Below are 16,623 nucleotides of genomic sequence, written 5' to 3' on the forward strand. Positions count from 1 at the left end.
CATTCCTCAAGGGCAGAGCATCAATTGATAAATTTGTACTAGAATTTGAGACAAGTGTATAACCAACTCGATTGTAGTCCTCATCCTTGAACTTGTTGATGATAACTGCTTCCGGGTATCGTTTTGCAGCTTGTTCGATTGATTCCAAGGCAAGAGCATTCTGGCTTTCAGATATATAAAGCTTGCAACAAGTAAGCATCGCCTTCCGCATCTTTAGTTTCTGGCACTTCTTCAGAAAAGCTGCAAGATGGGATAATAGCAAATAAAGACAAAACATCCCCAATCCTATCTTAAGAGCTTCAGTGGCTAGCATTGGCTGCATTGCTTAGCCTCTCATAATGGCTAGCAGTCAATAAGTAAGAAAGGAAACTTCAGCCGGAGGAAAAAAAGAAAGAAAGATGATATCGAGTAAACATTCTGACTCACAAATCATCAAAATGTTGCAGCAAGACCCTTTGAATTATGCATATTTATTGTCTTTGTTGCAGCTCAAATCAAAGGTAAATGTTCTGAGTGCTCACAACATGACATATCAGTAATATTGCTTCCAAAATCAAGATAATATATTTTAGTATTTATAGTACACTGATCCAGATACTTGGTAAAAGAAGAATGATAGTGAGAGCAGAAAAAGGTTAAGTTTTTTTTCGTCTTTTTTGTGAATGCTTCGGGAGTTGCAAAATATAAACAATTTACAAGTCACGCAAATAAGCGAAACCCTTCCTAGCTATTCATGCATAACGTCAAATTCTAGCATTTGTCTACTTGAAATGCACCCAAAATATACATTCAACCAACCAAAAGTTCAAAACAATACCAATAGTCTAGAAATTTTGACAGGTTCTAAACAAATCAATCAATCAAATGGTTTTGTCATAGAATTTAGAAGGCCAAATGGTAGGCAGAGTTGTCTACCTTATTGTTTATACATTATGCTCACGTAACCAAGGAGAGACTGTCCAATTCACATAAAAGAACAAAAAAAAAACGCAGAATATGATACATATCTCCAAATGGGTTAAATCATGCAGCACAAATCAAAGAGTGCAAATGGGCAAGACAATAAGAGATCAGATCCACATCAGGCACATAAAGAAGATAATACTGCATCATGAAAAAAAGAAGGCTCTAACAAGAGTTCACTTTTACTGGAAACAACACATGACTTGCTGCAATTGTGCCGATAAAACATCTTATATAAAACAAACATAAGAAGATTATGTCAAAGCATCAAAACAGACATGAGTATTAGTTGTTTTTACATCACAGAAAGATACTTCAGTAACTATTTAAGTGACAGAACAGAAGCAGCTCCCATCTTATCCATCTTCTGAGAAAATAGAATCGTTATTATCTAATAAAGAGAAGCAAATAAAGAGAGCACTAGGATTTACAATGTCAAGCACCAGATTTAGAAATTTAAATCCTCAGATTCCTTCAACAATGCAGAATAAACATCGTACTTCAAACTAACTCTTAATGTTGCTGAAATAACCCTAAACTTTAGCCTGATAGTTTTCATCATGTTCTGAATTTGCTCATTTTCTGGCTCTAAGAGAGGAAAGTCATCCACCAGCTTGTCCAATTGCTCGATACGCTTTGTAAGACGAGATGAAATGAACCCTGGATTAACCCTGTCTATTGAGTTCCATACATCAATCCAACCCCTGTAAAAACCCAGCTCATCGCCCACTGCCACTGGGAAGCCTATCCTTAAGCCCACGTCCCTCCCTTCCTCCTTTCCTACTATCTCTGAAACCTTCACGGTACTGTGTTTCATCTAGAACAACTGAAGAGTCAAGAAAATCATCAGTATCTTTAGCTTTTGACTCCATGCATCCGATGGCAGGGGAATCCAGTATGAATTATCCACAATATCTCAATAATCACTATACCATGGAGTCTCGATTGAAAGAAGGAGATTAGGTCAAGAAATTACACAAAGGATCACATGCATAGTAGCAAAAGATTTTCTGCATTTCTAATCTATCTATAAGCTTCAAGCAGTAGGAATTGCCACCTGCCTCCTAAAATATAAGATTCGAAACCAAATCCATAGATCACGATAGTAAAAGTTTATTTCTTTTAATTGATAATAAAGACCAGCCGTAATGCAAGAATGCGCAATAAACCCAATTTTACCTTCACAGAGTTTAGAGACATCAAATATGATTCATACAGCAAATTCAAGTTTGTCTCAAGCATTGACTTTCAACAAATTATTGTAAGGCTAACGAGGAATCAAATCTGCAGCCGAAGGTACACCAATGTAAGTTGAAACTGTTAAAAGGATCAAAGAGGTGAAAGATCCGAGCTATAAAAGGCTTGAATCCAAAGAACAAATCAAATTGCATCTTGCGTTGAAAAAAATTGATTCTCCCGATGTCAACAAAACTTTAATAAGAACATTGGATCTATTTTCTCAAACAGAAAAAGAAAGAACACTGAATCTACAAATGCAACAAAATATATCGCACACCAGAAAAAAAAGAACATCAAACCATCTATCGAAAATTCAAAACATTCCTGATATTTCAATTCAAAAATAAGGAAATTATTAACCAAATAAAACATTACAAAAACAAACAAACAAATTTGCCCATAACTATTCAAGACAAAATATATTTACCTGAAATCCACTGTGGTTCTTTGGATCGACGCTCGTCGAACACCTAAGGTTAATGTGGCCTCATCAGAACTGTCATAAACCTCCAAAATTTGTGATTTTTTTTACGCAAGGGTGGATAGTTAGGCCAGATGGGTCTTTCCAAAATTTGATCTTTAGAATTTCGAGAAAAAAAAAAAACAATTGAAGGGAGGGCGGAGAAGAGTAGGTAGAAATTGGCGGTGGAAATAATCTTTCAATTGTAGTGTCGCAGATATTGGGCTAAGAATGGAAGAAAGAAGCAACGGCTCGTTGGAGAAGAGCGGTGGCAACGATGGTAGCAGATAGATGCCGGCGGCGGTGCCATAATTTACGAGGAAAAGCTCTGGGAAAGGGGAAAAGAATGATTGTTTCATTCCAGACCCTACACTACGTGCATATTTCACTTCACACCCTATCATTTCACTATTTCATAACATAATTTTATGTCGAAAATGAGTTAATTGTAGCAAAATTAAGACAAGGATATTACACTTCTTTTTTATTCACATACAATTTATTACACACTTGGTAATATTATACAAACATCCTTTCTCCTTCATATCTATTACAAAACACAATCTTTTGTATGCCAAAAAGTAAACCATATCAACGATACTATCAAACAACGAGGAGGAAAAAAAAACTCAAAAGGGAGAAAGGAATAAAATTTTCAGAGGAAAAGGTAATGGAAATTACACTCCTTTGTATCCTTCTTTGATCAGCACAAGCTTTTTAAGCAAGAAACCTACTTAGCCCAATCTTACGTCCCATTACTCTAACATCTTCCTTGATTTTTTCTCTGTATTCTCCGAAGCTAAATTTTCGATAAATTCCAGGCTCCACAAAACTCTGAATCACGGTATCATAGGAAGGGCAAAGGAAGTAAGCCACTGAGTACCTCTCCAGCTTAGCATTAGTCATAACCCGATGTTCCACACTTTTATATAAGCCATTGCTCCATGCCTGCATAAGTTTAAGAGCCATATTAAGTGGCAGGAATTAACAAGAAATATATATGTATATATGTATATGTGTGTGTATATATATATACCTGGAATAGGTCACCGATGTTGATGATTAATGCATTAGGATTAGGTTTAACAGTGAGCCATGCGTTACCCTTCATTAATTGGAGGCCACCAACTTGATCCTGGAATAATATGGTGAGAAAGTCACTGTCAGTGTGAGGGATTAACCCAAATGCTCCAGGTACTGGGCATGGGGGGTAGCGGTTTAAGCGCAAGTAGCACGTATCATATGTGCACTTCTCCTTTATATATCCCCCCTCATCTCCGAATCCCTCTGTCAGAATCCCTGCCAGTTGATGTGCTAATCTCGACATCGCCGCGGAGCATTCCTCGATTATATACCTGCACCAAATATAGAATGATTCATTTACGCCATCCCCCTAATCCCCCTCTGTTTAAAAATACATGCAGTCATTTATATTCATCGTCAATTCTACCGTTTTTACTCAAGAACGATCAAGTACCTGGTGCTGACCTTGGTGGCCTCGGTGGCCGGCGTGAGGGGAATATGATACGCCTCCGACCATGACAACTGCTCGATGTCGGTTGCTGTCGGCGTCCCCCACCGATAGCTATCAGGCGAGAAGTCGAGAAACTTCTTCTTCACCTTCTTCTCGAACGGCTGCCGGAAAACATTAACCTGCTCTTCCCGGACTCTTTGGAGTAGCTGCGTGGATATACCATGGTTTACAACTTGAAAGAATCCCCAGCCGGATGCAGCATCAGTGATGTTTCTTTTGCATTGCTGCGCTTCGAGGTTAGTGCCATATAGAAGACTGAGATCGATGAGGGGTAGCTCACATTCTTCCACCGCAACCATCGTCTGATCGGTATTTAATGGTTCTTGATGGTTGTTTTTACTAATAAATAGAGACTGGTATGTGGCCATCAATGGAGGGTTACAGTCCATGCCCACTGCGTTATAATCTCGGGGGGCCTTGAATCATGACAAAAGAAGAGACGTGGTTAGACAACTTAAAAGGACTGGAAATAGTAACTAACAAAGTTATTAATTACTTGGGGAGTTGCTACCCTTAATTTCACCGCTATGGGATTGAGTTATTTCCCAATGTGGTAAGGCTTTGCCTCTCTCACCATTGCGGTGAAGGGATCCAAGTGATCCCATAAGGAAGAGACAACGAGTGAACGCGTGGGGCAGATCATGGGGAGGGACAAACGACTTTGGAGAATAATTAGTGAGGATTTTGAGAAGAATAGACGAGGACTATAAATTTCGTCGGTAGCGATAACGACACCCGCGCCGCATAAGTATCTCCGGATTTGGGGGCGGGTTTTGGACACACCGAACTCGCGCGATTAGCAGCTCTTAGACAATTATTAGTTAGGATCTAGCCCAGTTAGCCTAGCTAGAATAGATAACATGGGCCAATCATGGGACCCACTACCAACTGTATCCAACTGTCTAATAGTAATACTTCTGCTCCAAGCTCACCTAAAGTAAAATTCCCAATCAATTGGACTTAGTTTCTTCTTCGTATTAGCCGACATGATAAAGTAAATTCACAATCAATTGGACTTAATTTCTTCTTCATATTAGCCGACATGATAGAGGTCAATAATCTACCTTTATGTCAAATATTTTGACAAAAGCTTTACAGTAGAACAGTGCCAAAACTGTGGACTTAACTAATTAATTAAGACGGAAAAAAAATAAGAGGGACCGGGGACATATATGGAGATGGCAACAGGACGTATGCCGGGCGGCATACATATATAGATGGTGGGTGGGCTATTATGAGGTCATTTTGAGCTAGTAGATTTAGTTTTTAAATGGTTATACCTTGGTTCATGTTATTGTAGTACCACATATAATCACACAATGGAGGGGTTAATATAACATTTATGAATGTGAACAAAGGTAGTGTTAAGGATGATTACAACGTACCTGGCCAAGAGATGGTTGTGAAACCTGAAAAGCCTCCGTCAAGGAATGTTTCATGAGCTGCTTCCTCGTTATTCGATTTCCTTGTCCTTAGACCTTAGTGGTAAGGGGGAGGGCTGCGGTCTGTTGTATATATAGAAGGTGCAGCAGTGCGTCGCAGTGAGGAAACGCTAGATACGTCGAGAGGAACAAGAGGAAGCTTTGGTAGGTCCGTTTGTGACCGAGTCCTCGCCGCGTAGACTTATATATTGGGAGAGAAGAAAGAGAAGAGAGAGAGTAAGAGAGAGAGAGAGAGAGAGAGAGAGAGAGAGAGAGAGAGAGAAAGCTGTCACTCTGTCCTTCTCCCTCTCCTCATGAAGCGTGGTACGCCCACGACTTGCACACGCTCCACCCACGGCCTCCTCTCCCTGCATCGATCATGCGGTCCAGAAGGTAAAAAGATGACTGCGACTACCCAAGAAGAGAGAGCTCAACCCTTTAATTAATATGGGTAGGTTCGCTACGTTTCAATGGGAGTCAAAGTGTCTTTATTCGATGGAAAATACTTCATAAGTAGGTTTTCCAATCTTTTTGGCAAGGGTTAAAATTATTTTACACAGCGTCGCTAACTTCACCTCCAATTTGCTCTAAACAGTAATAAAATAATTAATATTCCTGAAAATATATGTGAAAAACTGATGACGTAATTGAACTTGAAAATGTAAGTTGTCCGGTGATGGACTTCTAACAGTGTATACGTTCTGCATCCTTACAGTAGCCAAAGTACAATTAAGTAATTGTCAAATCTTGTCATTGCAAGTAACTGGCTTAGAATGCAAGCAGGGTAGGTGTAGATTTGATCGTGAATAGGGGCCGTGCAGTTGGAGGTGGGATCATGGCTCGCAGACATCGCACACGTTGCATGGTTTGAGAGGTTGAGCTCTTCAACTAGATCTAATTAAAGGCTAAAGGGATAAGGATCAGACATACTGATATATAAACATACTGCACTAAGTTCAAATCCTATCCAGTGTAACTGTTCCACTAGAGGTCCGGTTATTGCTCTATTTTATTCTATATATCGTGGGCCTTACCTCATTGAAAGCAGTAGACTATATATTTGTTTATTTATTTTCCTGAGACATGCATTATAGCTATCTAGGTAGATCTACCTATAAAACATTCTGCATGAATATATATATATATATATATATATATATATATATATATATATATATATATATATATTCGAGAGCCCACTGCCAACCATAACAGTGTTCATTAACTGGACATCAGCAATATTGTGACTGAGGACCAGAATCGAAATTACATCCACCAGTCATAGCTCTCTGCGAACACTGGCATTTCATGTGTGTAAGGTTTTGCCGCATAGAGAATACATCTTAAGATTTGAAGAGCTAACAGATGATGACGGGCCTAATGATCAATCAATGATACGCTTAGCATGAACTTCATGATTAAATCAAGGTTCCCAAAACAATCTTCTAATCATTTCCAGCCACTAAAGTAGTACTGAAGTAAAGAAAGATGAGTTGGCTCATTTTAGTTAGCTTGTTCAAGAATATCTAGGCTGATGAGCTAAGATTGGTACGTGAAAATGGAACTTGAAATGAGAAAAAAGAAAAAGAAAAAGAGGATCATCATTTTAGCGTGACTTGCCCCTCTGCATGACAGAATGAGCCTCTTCAGTAACGAGGTTAAGGCTATATATATATATATATATATATATACTACGCGTGGATGTTTCAGTCACTGGAAAGTCTTTTCATTGAGCGATAATAAAAAGGTATTATGACTTACTTGAGTGGATTATTAACTAAACTAAGAATGATACACAACAGCTAGTTTAGAATCATTTTTCTGCACACAAAAGAAAAGTTTTAAAAACCTAATAGTCACATAAAGTCATATTAAACCAACATGGGCATCTAAAATGTGTAGAGAAACTTACTTGGGTTGGTAACTTGGAGCATCAAACATGCATCCATTGGCCGTTTGGTTCCACTATTTGCTGAGAAGATATGGAGTTGGATGTGAAAAGATAGCAGGCCTAGGCTTTAGTATATATTGAACATTTGGAGGAACGAAAGCCAGAGAAGTAGAGGAGGAGGTCAAGTAGAGCTGGAGGAACAAGAGCCAGTGGAGAGAGCAACATAACAACCAACTCGAAGTTATGATCGATACACAGACACGGTCTCTCTCTCTCTCTCTCTCCCTCTGTATGCCAGCATACCACATGACGAGCTGCTACGGCTTACTGCACCCACCTCCATTAAGCTCCTATTTCTCTGATGTCGCTCTCTCTCTCTCTCTCTCTCTCTCTCTCTCTCTCTCTCTCTCTCTCTCTCTCTAAATGTGTACGCCTACGGCTCTATATATGTTGACTGACGCGCTAAGCATTCAAAAATTGAGCACCCTAAACATATGCCATATTGCCGATCAAACCTTGTAGTTCCACCGTTTGCAAAATGCAAACATCCTGTCATTGTCTTATGATGACTACAAAGTAAGGGGTTAGGTTAAGCTTAACATCCTCTCTGAGTGGATTGCATTACTTTAGTTCGACAACTGTAGTGTAGGAAAACCTTCTAGGAGTTCAGTATGCTAGCACACCACGTGGGCAATCTCCGAAGTCCTGGGCTTATGGTACGAGACCAGAACAATATCTAGTCCTTTGTGAACTGTAAGTACTGACAAATCATGAGCTGGATTCTTGGTGATATACTGTAGGATCAAAAAACAAACAATTTTTGTGGGAGAATCTTGGAGGAAGGAAGAAAAGTAAGAATCAGAGAGATAGAGAGAGCTGCAAACCAATCAATGTACTGCAAAATCTATAGTATTTTTAAGGCTCAAAACAATAAAAAGTTTTGACTAGACCTCTTCATATTTTCCAATGTTGAGAAATAACAGTAACAAAATAATTAATATGCACATTAAGATTCCCAACAACTCAATCTAATTTAGGTCAGGCAACTTGCACACTCATCCATTCAACGGCGAATGCGCTGCCACTCTAAGGGGAATCCCCACGTGTCCAGCAATAGCTGCCAGTAGACGTGTAATCTAGTCGAGCTTCATCTAGCTGGGCTCTCATCAAGCTTGATTCAAATTTAATTTTAAATCTAAATTCAGCCTATTTAATTCAAGCCTCAATCATATTTAGGTTAAGCTGAATTATAAACCATAAAACATAATTTAATATATATATTGGACTAATATTTCTTCCTATTACAATCATAATATGGCTAAATTATATACCATTATGAGCCTTTAATCTTAATCTAAAGAATCATGTTAATTATACATATATTACATATTATATAATTTTTAAATATTATATCATTACTCTCGAGGCTTATCGAGCCTGGTGAGTGCTATGAGGGGAAAAATAATAATATCTGACACGTCCGCTTCATTGCTCTGGGTCAAACAGGATACCTAGTTTTGACCGGCAGCACGTGATATCAGCGGTGGTTGGGCCACGTAACATTCCCACCTTCGTGACGTGTCAGGTACCAAATGGACCTGGTCACCTGCAGCCTCGACTGTAGCAATGTGGTACAATATTTTTTAATTTTTATTTGTTTTTTTTTCTATAACGTAGTACAATCTGGTGGCTGGCAGTTCGTATTGGCTGCACGAATCATTTAAAATTTATCGTACCATTTTACTCCCTACTCAGATCTAAATTTATTATTAGATCTAAATTTCATCTAAACTTATATCGAAAAAGAAAATAAAATCATATGAAGCCCATTGGGCTGACGCATGGTTGGTTGAATCCACGACCGTCAGCTTGATCAAAATCATGATATGCCGTACGTAATCTAATAATGTATAGTTCGAAATGTATGTAGATTATAGATTAGATTGGACTACGTACTGAGCTAATATTAATACAGTATATACATATAGCGTCTTGATTAAAAAGATTTAAATATTAACCTCATTTTTTATAGAGAGAATAGAACGCCTGACACCCATTAGTCTGACCAAGTCAAGGAACCGGGTCTGCAGATTCGGTTCTTCACACCCGATCCACCGCCTGCAAACACAAAGATCCGAAACCTGACATCCTCGAAACCGACCTCGCTCCACGCGCATCTTAAAGCTCGTCGGGAGACGATCGCGGACGTCAACGTCGGCATCACGCACCGCTTAGCTAACGCCAACAAAAGATCTCTGCGGTATGCATACTCCCTTCATTCTTATATCCTCGTTATCCTATCCCAGCGATCTATCCCTTTGATGGTAAATCCCAGCCGTGGATCATAGTCCGGATTGGAAGCGATTACAAGTCTCGTGGTCAAGGAGGCAAGGGAAAGAGGAGGCCAGGATCGACGAAACCTTCTCTACCTCTCTTCTTTCTCGCTTCTCCTCCTCCTCCTGATCGATATAAAGGGGACAGAGAGAAAGATAGAGGAGCGAGTTGTATATCTTGATCTTCGTGTTTCTTCTTTGTCAGGTATAAAAGAGTCTCCTTTTGTTGAGTTTATTGTATTTTCTTTTGATATAGATGGGTAATCTCGGTGTCCTTTTTCTGAGTACTTTTTTCTTGCATTAAATTCGTTAAGGAATTCGATCTGCTCGTTTATATCCAGGAAAATTTGATTATTTTATGAGTCTTCTGTGGTATTTTATCATTGTTGCTGGATTTGTTTCTTTCTTGCTTCTTTGTTGGTTAATTTATGTAAGGGCTTGACCAACCAATGGTAATTGCAAATGGAACAACCTTGAGGACCGTAATTTCTATGATATTTACGCCGGTATGATTTGATTAGGGGCACCTTTTTACCTTGCAATTGATAATTGATGATTGATAGACTTATTTTGCCCTGTGAAAAGGCAATAGTTCTAATGCAAATCTAGTATGAATGTAATATTTTGAAGAACAATCGATCCAAACAAGTAACTAAAATAAAATACAGTAAGCAATAACTAACAATAAGTTAATCAATTAAAATGATCACTATGGAAGGAGAGAAAACTACTTAGATAAGCAAGTAACTTCCTCAATTCTTAAATAGATATGTTGACAGTAGAAAAGCTTAAAATATAGTGTAAGGAAAGACTTTAGAGTTCAGATTTACCGATAAATAGAATAGTATTGCTTTTACTTTGAAACCACGTCTTTCTCTTCACGTCTGGGCACTCAAAAATTCTCTCACTTTTGCAATCTTCTGGACAGCAATAGCAACCAATAAAAAGTAGAGATTGAAAAAGAAGAGAGATTTAGAGAGGAAGTGGAAGAGATTAGAGAAGAATCTTAAGATGGGGTAGGAGAAATGGAGAGTGAGAGAGAGTGAGAGAAGAAGATCCCAGGAGAAAAAAAGAGAGATTTCAAATAAATCTTATACAATTATCCCTTGTTTCTCAAGGCAATAACCCTTATATAGGTTAAAAACTTTGATTCTAGTTGATTCTAATAAAAACTTATTTTCTAATAAAATTTTAATTAATCATCTTACCTAAATTGATTAACCCAATTTAGATAATAAATTAATGCGGACATCCCCACATATAAGCTTACCATAACGGTCAATTGAGATTCTAATATGAATTCATTTTCTAATCGAATCCTAATTGATTAGATCGTACGTAAATTGACTAACCCAATTTAGGTAATATATCAATTCGGACATCCCCACATATAACTTACCATAACTATCAATTGAGATTCCCTAATTGATTAGGTCTTACCTAAATTGACTAACCCAATTTAGGTAATAAATCAAAGCTGACATTCATTTCCTAAAAGGAATCTAATTGATTAGCTCGTACCTAAATTGACTAACTTAATTTAGGTAATAAATCAATGTAGACATCTTCTACATATACGCTTACCAGAACTATTAATTGAGATTCTAATAGGAATTCATTTCCTAATAGGGCCCTAATTAATTAGGTTTGACCTAAATTGAGTAACCCAATAAAGTTCCAAAACTGGGTATTGCGATTGGACTATTTTTTGAGCCTGTATTGGATCAAACTATTTTTTTATTATGACCTTGGTTATTACCTAATAATTAAGGTCTCACCTAAATTGACTAACCCTAATTGATTAGGTCGTATAGGCTGTATCGGTTGTATCGACTGCCCGTATTGGACCAAGCTATTTTTATAGACTATTTTTAATTACATAAAATTCTAAATATGATTTAAAATACAATTTTTTTAAATTTATAAAAAATAATATAAAAATAAGAAATAAAAATTAGTCACATATGAATTTTAAAAACTAAAAAAACTCTCTCAAAACTATAATGAATTTCGACTTAAATTAGAAAAATTTTGATATTCATAAATTATTACTGCATAACAATATGAAGAGAGATCTCTCTTCACTTTTGTTCTATAGCATTAAAAAAAGAGAAGTTAAAAAGTAGGTGAGAAAGAAGGAAAAAAAATGAGAAAAAAACTCATCCAGGTTCACCAAAGAGTGGACTAGCTAGAGGGGCTCACTGGAACGGTCGCCAAATAAATTCGGTGAAGTGTGAGAGTGAGAGGAGAGTGTGTGCGAGAAATAGAGAGTAAAAACTAAAAATTTGAAAGAAAGCAGTTGATGACATCAATTATTAATGTCTCTTAAGTTAGATACATTCTAGATCCAACCTAAATTTTAAAAAAAATTGATTTCAACTGATATTGTTGTTTTCAACCGATACGGCCTAGTTCCGGCCAATACGGTCGAAACCGGATCGAAACCGATCTGATCAGGATCGGTCGATCCCGAGTCAGATCAGTCGATTTTGAGATCCATGGTAATATTTCAATGCGGACATCCCCTGCATATAGGGTTACCATATCTATTAATTGACTAATTCAATAGACCATTTGAATTAAAAATCAACTCAACAAATTAAATGTGAAAATAAGTTGAGCCTAATTAGCTCAATTAGACCAAAATTGGACTCAAGCAACTTTATTTTGGTCAAATTGAAGATGATGCCCACATCAAGTTCTGTTTATTTTCATCCTCTAGGGAGTTCATATTGTTTTCAATCTAAGTGATTCAGAATGTGATTTGTTAAGGTGAGGAAATGTATTTAGTGAATCATTCTAGGTCAAATAGGGTCATGCTAATTTGTCGTCAGTTCTTTGGTTGATCATTTAATTGTTCTACGTTTCTGGTTTTCTGCTATGTTTTTAAGGTGGAATTAGGGTGGTGGTTGTTTTCTTGGAAATCATACATTTCAACATTGGTTGTTTTATGTAGAAAATTGATCCTCTATTGTTTTTTGTAGTTACATATTTTTGCAGGTCTATTTTTAACAAATATGATTTCTATTTCATTCCTTTTCTTCTTTGATGCTTAATTTACTTGAGAGGATTGATTTAGTTGATGGTAGTTAGCATTTTTTTTATTTGAGGTTCTATGATGACTTGATAGATTGATGGGGTGCAACTAGGTTGCAAGATTACTAAACAATTGGACTTAGAGAAATTATAATTTAGGCAAGTTGATTCATTCTTCCAATGTATGTTGCCAAGTTTAACCATAGTTTGAATTTTTTGCTTTTGGTTTCTGTTTCAGTTGGTTTTGGCTATAGTTTTCAACAAGTTGTTGCTAGTATTAAGTTGTCTGGATGATATGATTGTATCTTTTGTCTACTTGCTTGTGCTAAAATGGCTTTTGATTAAGGTTCCCAGTACCAGGATTAGGATCAGCATTGGCTGTTCAGAAAAACGATACGTATCAGTCGTATCGATTGCTTGTTTTGGAACAGACTATTTTTTAATTACATAAAATTCTAATTATTATTTAAAAATACAGAATTTTTTTAAAAATTTAAAAAAATGAGAGAAAAATAAGAAAATAAAATTACTCACATATGAAGCCCAAAAACTTAAACAATATATTAACCTACTAAAAATTTAAAATTTTGATAAATATCAAGCTCTCCCTCTCCCCTTCCCCATCTTAAAATTCAAAATTTACTCAAAAATTACTCAGATAGACAAAGATCTCATTCTCTTTACTTCTTTCCCCCCTCTCTCACTCCTTTCCCCCTCTCTTTCTTAGGCTCTCAGCAATTGGTGCTGCTGCTTCGCCGCAGCAGTAACAGTAGAGGTCGTTGGATCTACTCGGTACAGGAAGACAAAGAGAGAAGGAATAAGATGAATTAAAAACTAAAAAATTAATAAAAAATCATCGTCATAGGTCGAAGTCGTTAGATCTTCGTCGGAGAATGTCACCGGAGGTTGAGGTCGTTGGAAATCTACTCGGTTGCTGGTGGAAGAAGTGAGAAAAAGAGAAAAAGAGAAAAAGAGAAAAAGAAAAAGAGAGAGAAAGAGAGGCAGGTAAATGGGTGGGGTTCGGGTCAGATCCCACCCGTCCCGTCCGAAATGAATTAGGTATCAGCCGATATCTCGGCCGAAACTAGCCCCATGATCGGGATCGGCCGAAATTAGCCCCAGGATCAGGATCGGCCAAAACTGGGAATTATGCTTTTGATGGAGCATGGAGTTATGTAGATATTTTATGATTATAAAAAATTGGTGTGGGTGCTTTTGATGCCTTCTTTAAATTGCTGGTGTTATGTTTTCATCCTTTTGATCTTCTCTAGCATATTTTGGTCACATTACATGAATAATTTGCAGCTGTAATTGCAAGCCCCGAGTTATCCGGAGAGTAAGCTAGAATAAGTTCCTTTCAAGGGAATGACCTTAAACGTATACCCTGATCCATCCTTATGTGCCTAAAGAATCTTAAAAGGTCCTATCCTTTTAATCAAAATACAGTGGATGATGTGAGTTATGGAGGTGTGATGTTTACTCATTAATACCTCGTCTATATGTTGTGATTTTCTAATAGGCTAATTTTGTTGTTTCTCTTATGTTTGAATGCTATGATATTTTGTTGCATCTTAAGATGATTAGATCATTAGATGTTTCCAAGAAATCCCAATACTTTGTGACAGCCCACATATTCAATATTTAAGGTTACTATTACCATAATGTAGATGGGAATTTTTTTAGTATGACAATATATGAAAGGTGTGATATTTTGTTGCTGATTTATCGCTCTTTTGAGGTTTACCTTGCTATTGCTTGTAGATTTAATGTGCAATATGCAGTTTGCACAATTGTATATGCATCTTCCTGGTTTTATGCAATGAAATGTTACATTGTTTTCATTTTCAGCTTCACAGAAGCTTTTATAACAGCCTGCAAATCTTTGTTTGTTGGTCTCTTGGTTCTTTGACAATCAGGGGGTTTCATGTCTGATCTCGACATCCAGATTCCAACTGCCTTTGGTACGTTATAGGAATATTATTCTTAACTTTGCTGCAGTGGTGTTTCTCATGATCCCTCTATCTCTTAAGATGAATGAGGCATGACATTGCTGTGGTGAATCTAATTGTTATTCGTGTGCAGATCCTTTTGCTGAAGCAAATGCCGAGGATTCTGGTGCTGGTACAAAAGAGTATGTGCATGTGCGCATACAGCAGCGGAACGGTAGAAAGAGTCTGACTACTGTGCAGGGATTAAAGAAAGAGTTCAGCTACAGTAAGATATTGAAGGATCTCAAAAAGGAGTTTTGCTGTAATGGTACTGTTGTTCAGGATCCAGAGTTAGGCCAGGTACAATATGGTATTCTACATGCTTATGTGCTAACAAGAGGTTGTCTAAATATACGTTGGCTTATTTGGAGTTTGCTTTTAAAATATGGTTTCCTTCTCTTGTGGATGTAGGTTATCCAACTTCAAGGTGATCAGCGTAAGAATGTCTCCACCTTCCTCGTGCAGGTATGGTATAGAGTACCTTTTTGCTATAGAAGATTCTGCCGTGAAGATTTGTGTTCATTCTTAACAAGAACTTGGAACAGGATTCTCATGTCTTGGAGTGAATCAAGCATTAGATAAATTGTCCACTTGTTAGATTGGAAAGGTCTTAACTCTTAAGCCAGAAAATAGGGCGTATAAAAGGGCTTGAACAAGAGTGTTGAGTTTGATCATTACGTTTTGGACTACAATCAATTCCAAGCCAGATTCTGAACTTATTTGAATTTTATATTGGAAGAAAAGTTTTAAGCCAGAAAAGAGGACATACTTGTGGTAGTAACTTAAAACTAGAATTGAAGTTTGTGGTTTGAATTTTGACCCTAGGAAATAAAAAAAGAGAGAAATTTTGGCTTAAACATAGATAAATTCTGGTTTTGGTCCAGGACAATTGAGTGTTTCACTCTGAATAAAGTTGTCAAGATGAAACTTAAAACGTGGAAAAATAAACAAATGGACTAACTGTATGTTTTGCCTGATGCGCTTAGTATAATAATTCACTTGTTGTTGGTGGTGCAGGCTGGCATTGTGAAGAAGGAACACATCAAAATTCACGGTTTCTGAGTTGCTGCGCATGAGTAGCAGAACTTAACAAGTGTAGTGGAACATCTAAATAATCGCCCTTTCCTGGTTTCCTCCATGCTTCTCAGTGTCCGTGAAACAAAACAAGAGCCCATCTTTAGATGGCTCATATCTGTGTCTCTTCTAGTACTAAGAACATAATCTACTTGGAGTCTTGTGTTTCTTTGGGTTTTGGAACCATTGCAGAAAAGACATGATTACCACTTCATATGCTTGCTCGTGACCGTGAAGTACAGTAGCTGTCTTGCTTAAGCCCACAAACACTTCACAAACTTTCTAGCTACAATAAGCAGGGCAGTCTTGCTTTAGCCCTCTCCGATAAAAGGCTTAAATGTATATCATGTGTTCTCCCAAAAACAAAATCAAGGTGGCTGTGGGGTTGGGGTTAAGGTTGGTCATAGACCATGCCTGTTCGGGCCAAAATCATCTGGTCGATATCTGAGCCTAGCTCGGCCTCGTGTTGATCACTAATGACCAATGCAATACAATAAACTCGGCTGGGTTACACTGGGATCAAATTGACATTCGAGGTCTCTCTCATTAGAGTCCTTTGAGATGTCTATCATCGAGAATTGTTATAAACCGGCTTGATCCAATTCATAGCAGTTAAGATTCAGGTCTATACGAGATTTAAGATTCGTAGATGGAGGCACAGATTTCTAGGTATTGGATGGAGGT

The 16,623-nt window shown here is 37.4% G+C and overlaps 3 protein-coding genes across 6 annotated transcripts in view; 1 reads left to right on the top strand and 2 right to left on the bottom strand.

The window, feature by feature from the left end:
• Positions 1 to 3,019, bottom strand: part of LOC140784481 (formiminotransferase cyclodeaminase-like protein) — a 3,967-nt gene extending 948 nt beyond the window's left edge. For both annotated transcript variants that reach the window (XM_073131922.1, XM_073131921.1), the window contains exons 1-2: positions 2,630 to 3,019; positions 1 to 240 (exon numbers count right to left, since the gene is read on the bottom strand). The exon at positions 1 to 240 is cut by the window's left edge and continues 180 nt beyond it. In XM_073131922.1, the coding sequence (XP_072988023.1) occupies positions 1 to 211 (211 nt within the window). In that variant the 5' untranslated portion in view covers positions 212 to 240; positions 2,630 to 3,019. The remainder of the gene's footprint in view (positions 241 to 2,629) is intronic.
• A 100-nt stretch (positions 3,020 to 3,119) lies between these two features.
• LOC140784480 (gibberellin 2-beta-dioxygenase 8-like) lies at positions 3,120 to 7,668 on the bottom strand. 2 transcript variants are annotated; one of them, XM_073131920.1, is made up of 4 exons: positions 7,530 to 7,668; positions 4,140 to 4,612; positions 3,699 to 4,017; positions 3,120 to 3,610 (listed from the first exon to the last, which is right to left on the bottom strand). In XM_073131920.1, the coding sequence occupies exons 2-4, from the start codon at positions 4,583 to 4,585 to the stop codon at positions 3,380 to 3,382; spliced, it is 996 nt and encodes a 331-aa protein (XP_072988021.1). In that variant the 5' UTR covers positions 4,586 to 4,612; positions 7,530 to 7,668; the 3' UTR covers positions 3,120 to 3,379. The 2 variants fall into 2 exon arrangements, with proteins under 2 accessions (XP_072988021.1, XP_072988020.1); XM_073131919.1 differs by lacking the exon at positions 7,530 to 7,668 and adding an exon at positions 5,582 to 5,775.
• A 2,050-nt stretch (positions 7,669 to 9,718) lies between these two features.
• On the top strand, positions 9,719 to 16,153 carry LOC140783465 (protein translation factor SUI1 homolog 2). Of its 2 annotated transcripts, none has more exons than XM_073130356.1 (5): positions 9,719 to 10,046; positions 14,794 to 14,838; positions 14,960 to 15,165; positions 15,277 to 15,330; positions 15,883 to 16,153. In XM_073130356.1, exons 2-5 carry the CDS (start codon positions 14,802 to 14,804, stop codon positions 15,925 to 15,927), a joined length of 342 nt encoding a protein of 113 aa, XP_072986457.1. In that variant the 5' UTR covers positions 9,719 to 10,046; positions 14,794 to 14,801; the 3' UTR covers positions 15,928 to 16,153. The 2 variants fall into 2 exon arrangements, with proteins under 2 accessions (XP_072986457.1, XP_072986456.1); XM_073130355.1 differs by having other exon boundaries at positions 9,821 to 10,046; positions 14,726 to 14,838.
• Positions 16,154 to 16,623: the final 470 nt, after the last annotated feature.

This window comes from Typha latifolia, chromosome 3, assembly GCF_019914945.1.
Source record: "Typha latifolia isolate L0001 chromosome 3, TyphaL0001v2, whole genome shotgun sequence".
NCBI classification, from domain to species: Eukaryota; Viridiplantae; Streptophyta; class Magnoliopsida; order Poales; family Typhaceae; genus Typha; species Typha latifolia.

What these genes read in the sequence shown, in the direction of transcription:
- LOC140784480 (XM_073131919.1), bottom strand. Translation starts at nt 5,635, where the DNA reads ATGAAACATTCCTTGACGGAGGCTTTTCAGGTTTCACAACCATCTCTT. An exon ending in GCCACCAAGGTCAGCACCAG is followed by an intron (nt 4,018 to 4,139) that starts GTACTTGATCGT and finishes TATTTGGTGCAG; the next exon opens with GTATATAATCGAGGAATGCT. An exon ending in ACATCGGTGACCTATTCCAG is followed by an intron (nt 3,611 to 3,698) that starts GTATATATATAT and finishes AAACTTATGCAG; the next exon opens with GCATGGAGCAATGGCTTATA.
- LOC140783465 (XM_073130356.1), top strand. Translation starts at nt 14,802, where the DNA reads ATGTCTGATCTCGACATCCAGATTCCAACTGCCTTTG. An exon ending in AGGATCCAGAGTTAGGCCAG is followed by an intron (nt 15,166 to 15,276) that starts GTACAATATGGT and finishes TTGTGGATGTAG; the next exon opens with GTTATCCAACTTCAAGGTGA. An exon ending in TCTCCACCTTCCTCGTGCAG is followed by an intron (nt 15,331 to 15,882) that starts GTATGGTATAGA and finishes TTGGTGGTGCAG; the next exon opens with GCTGGCATTGTGAAGAAGGA.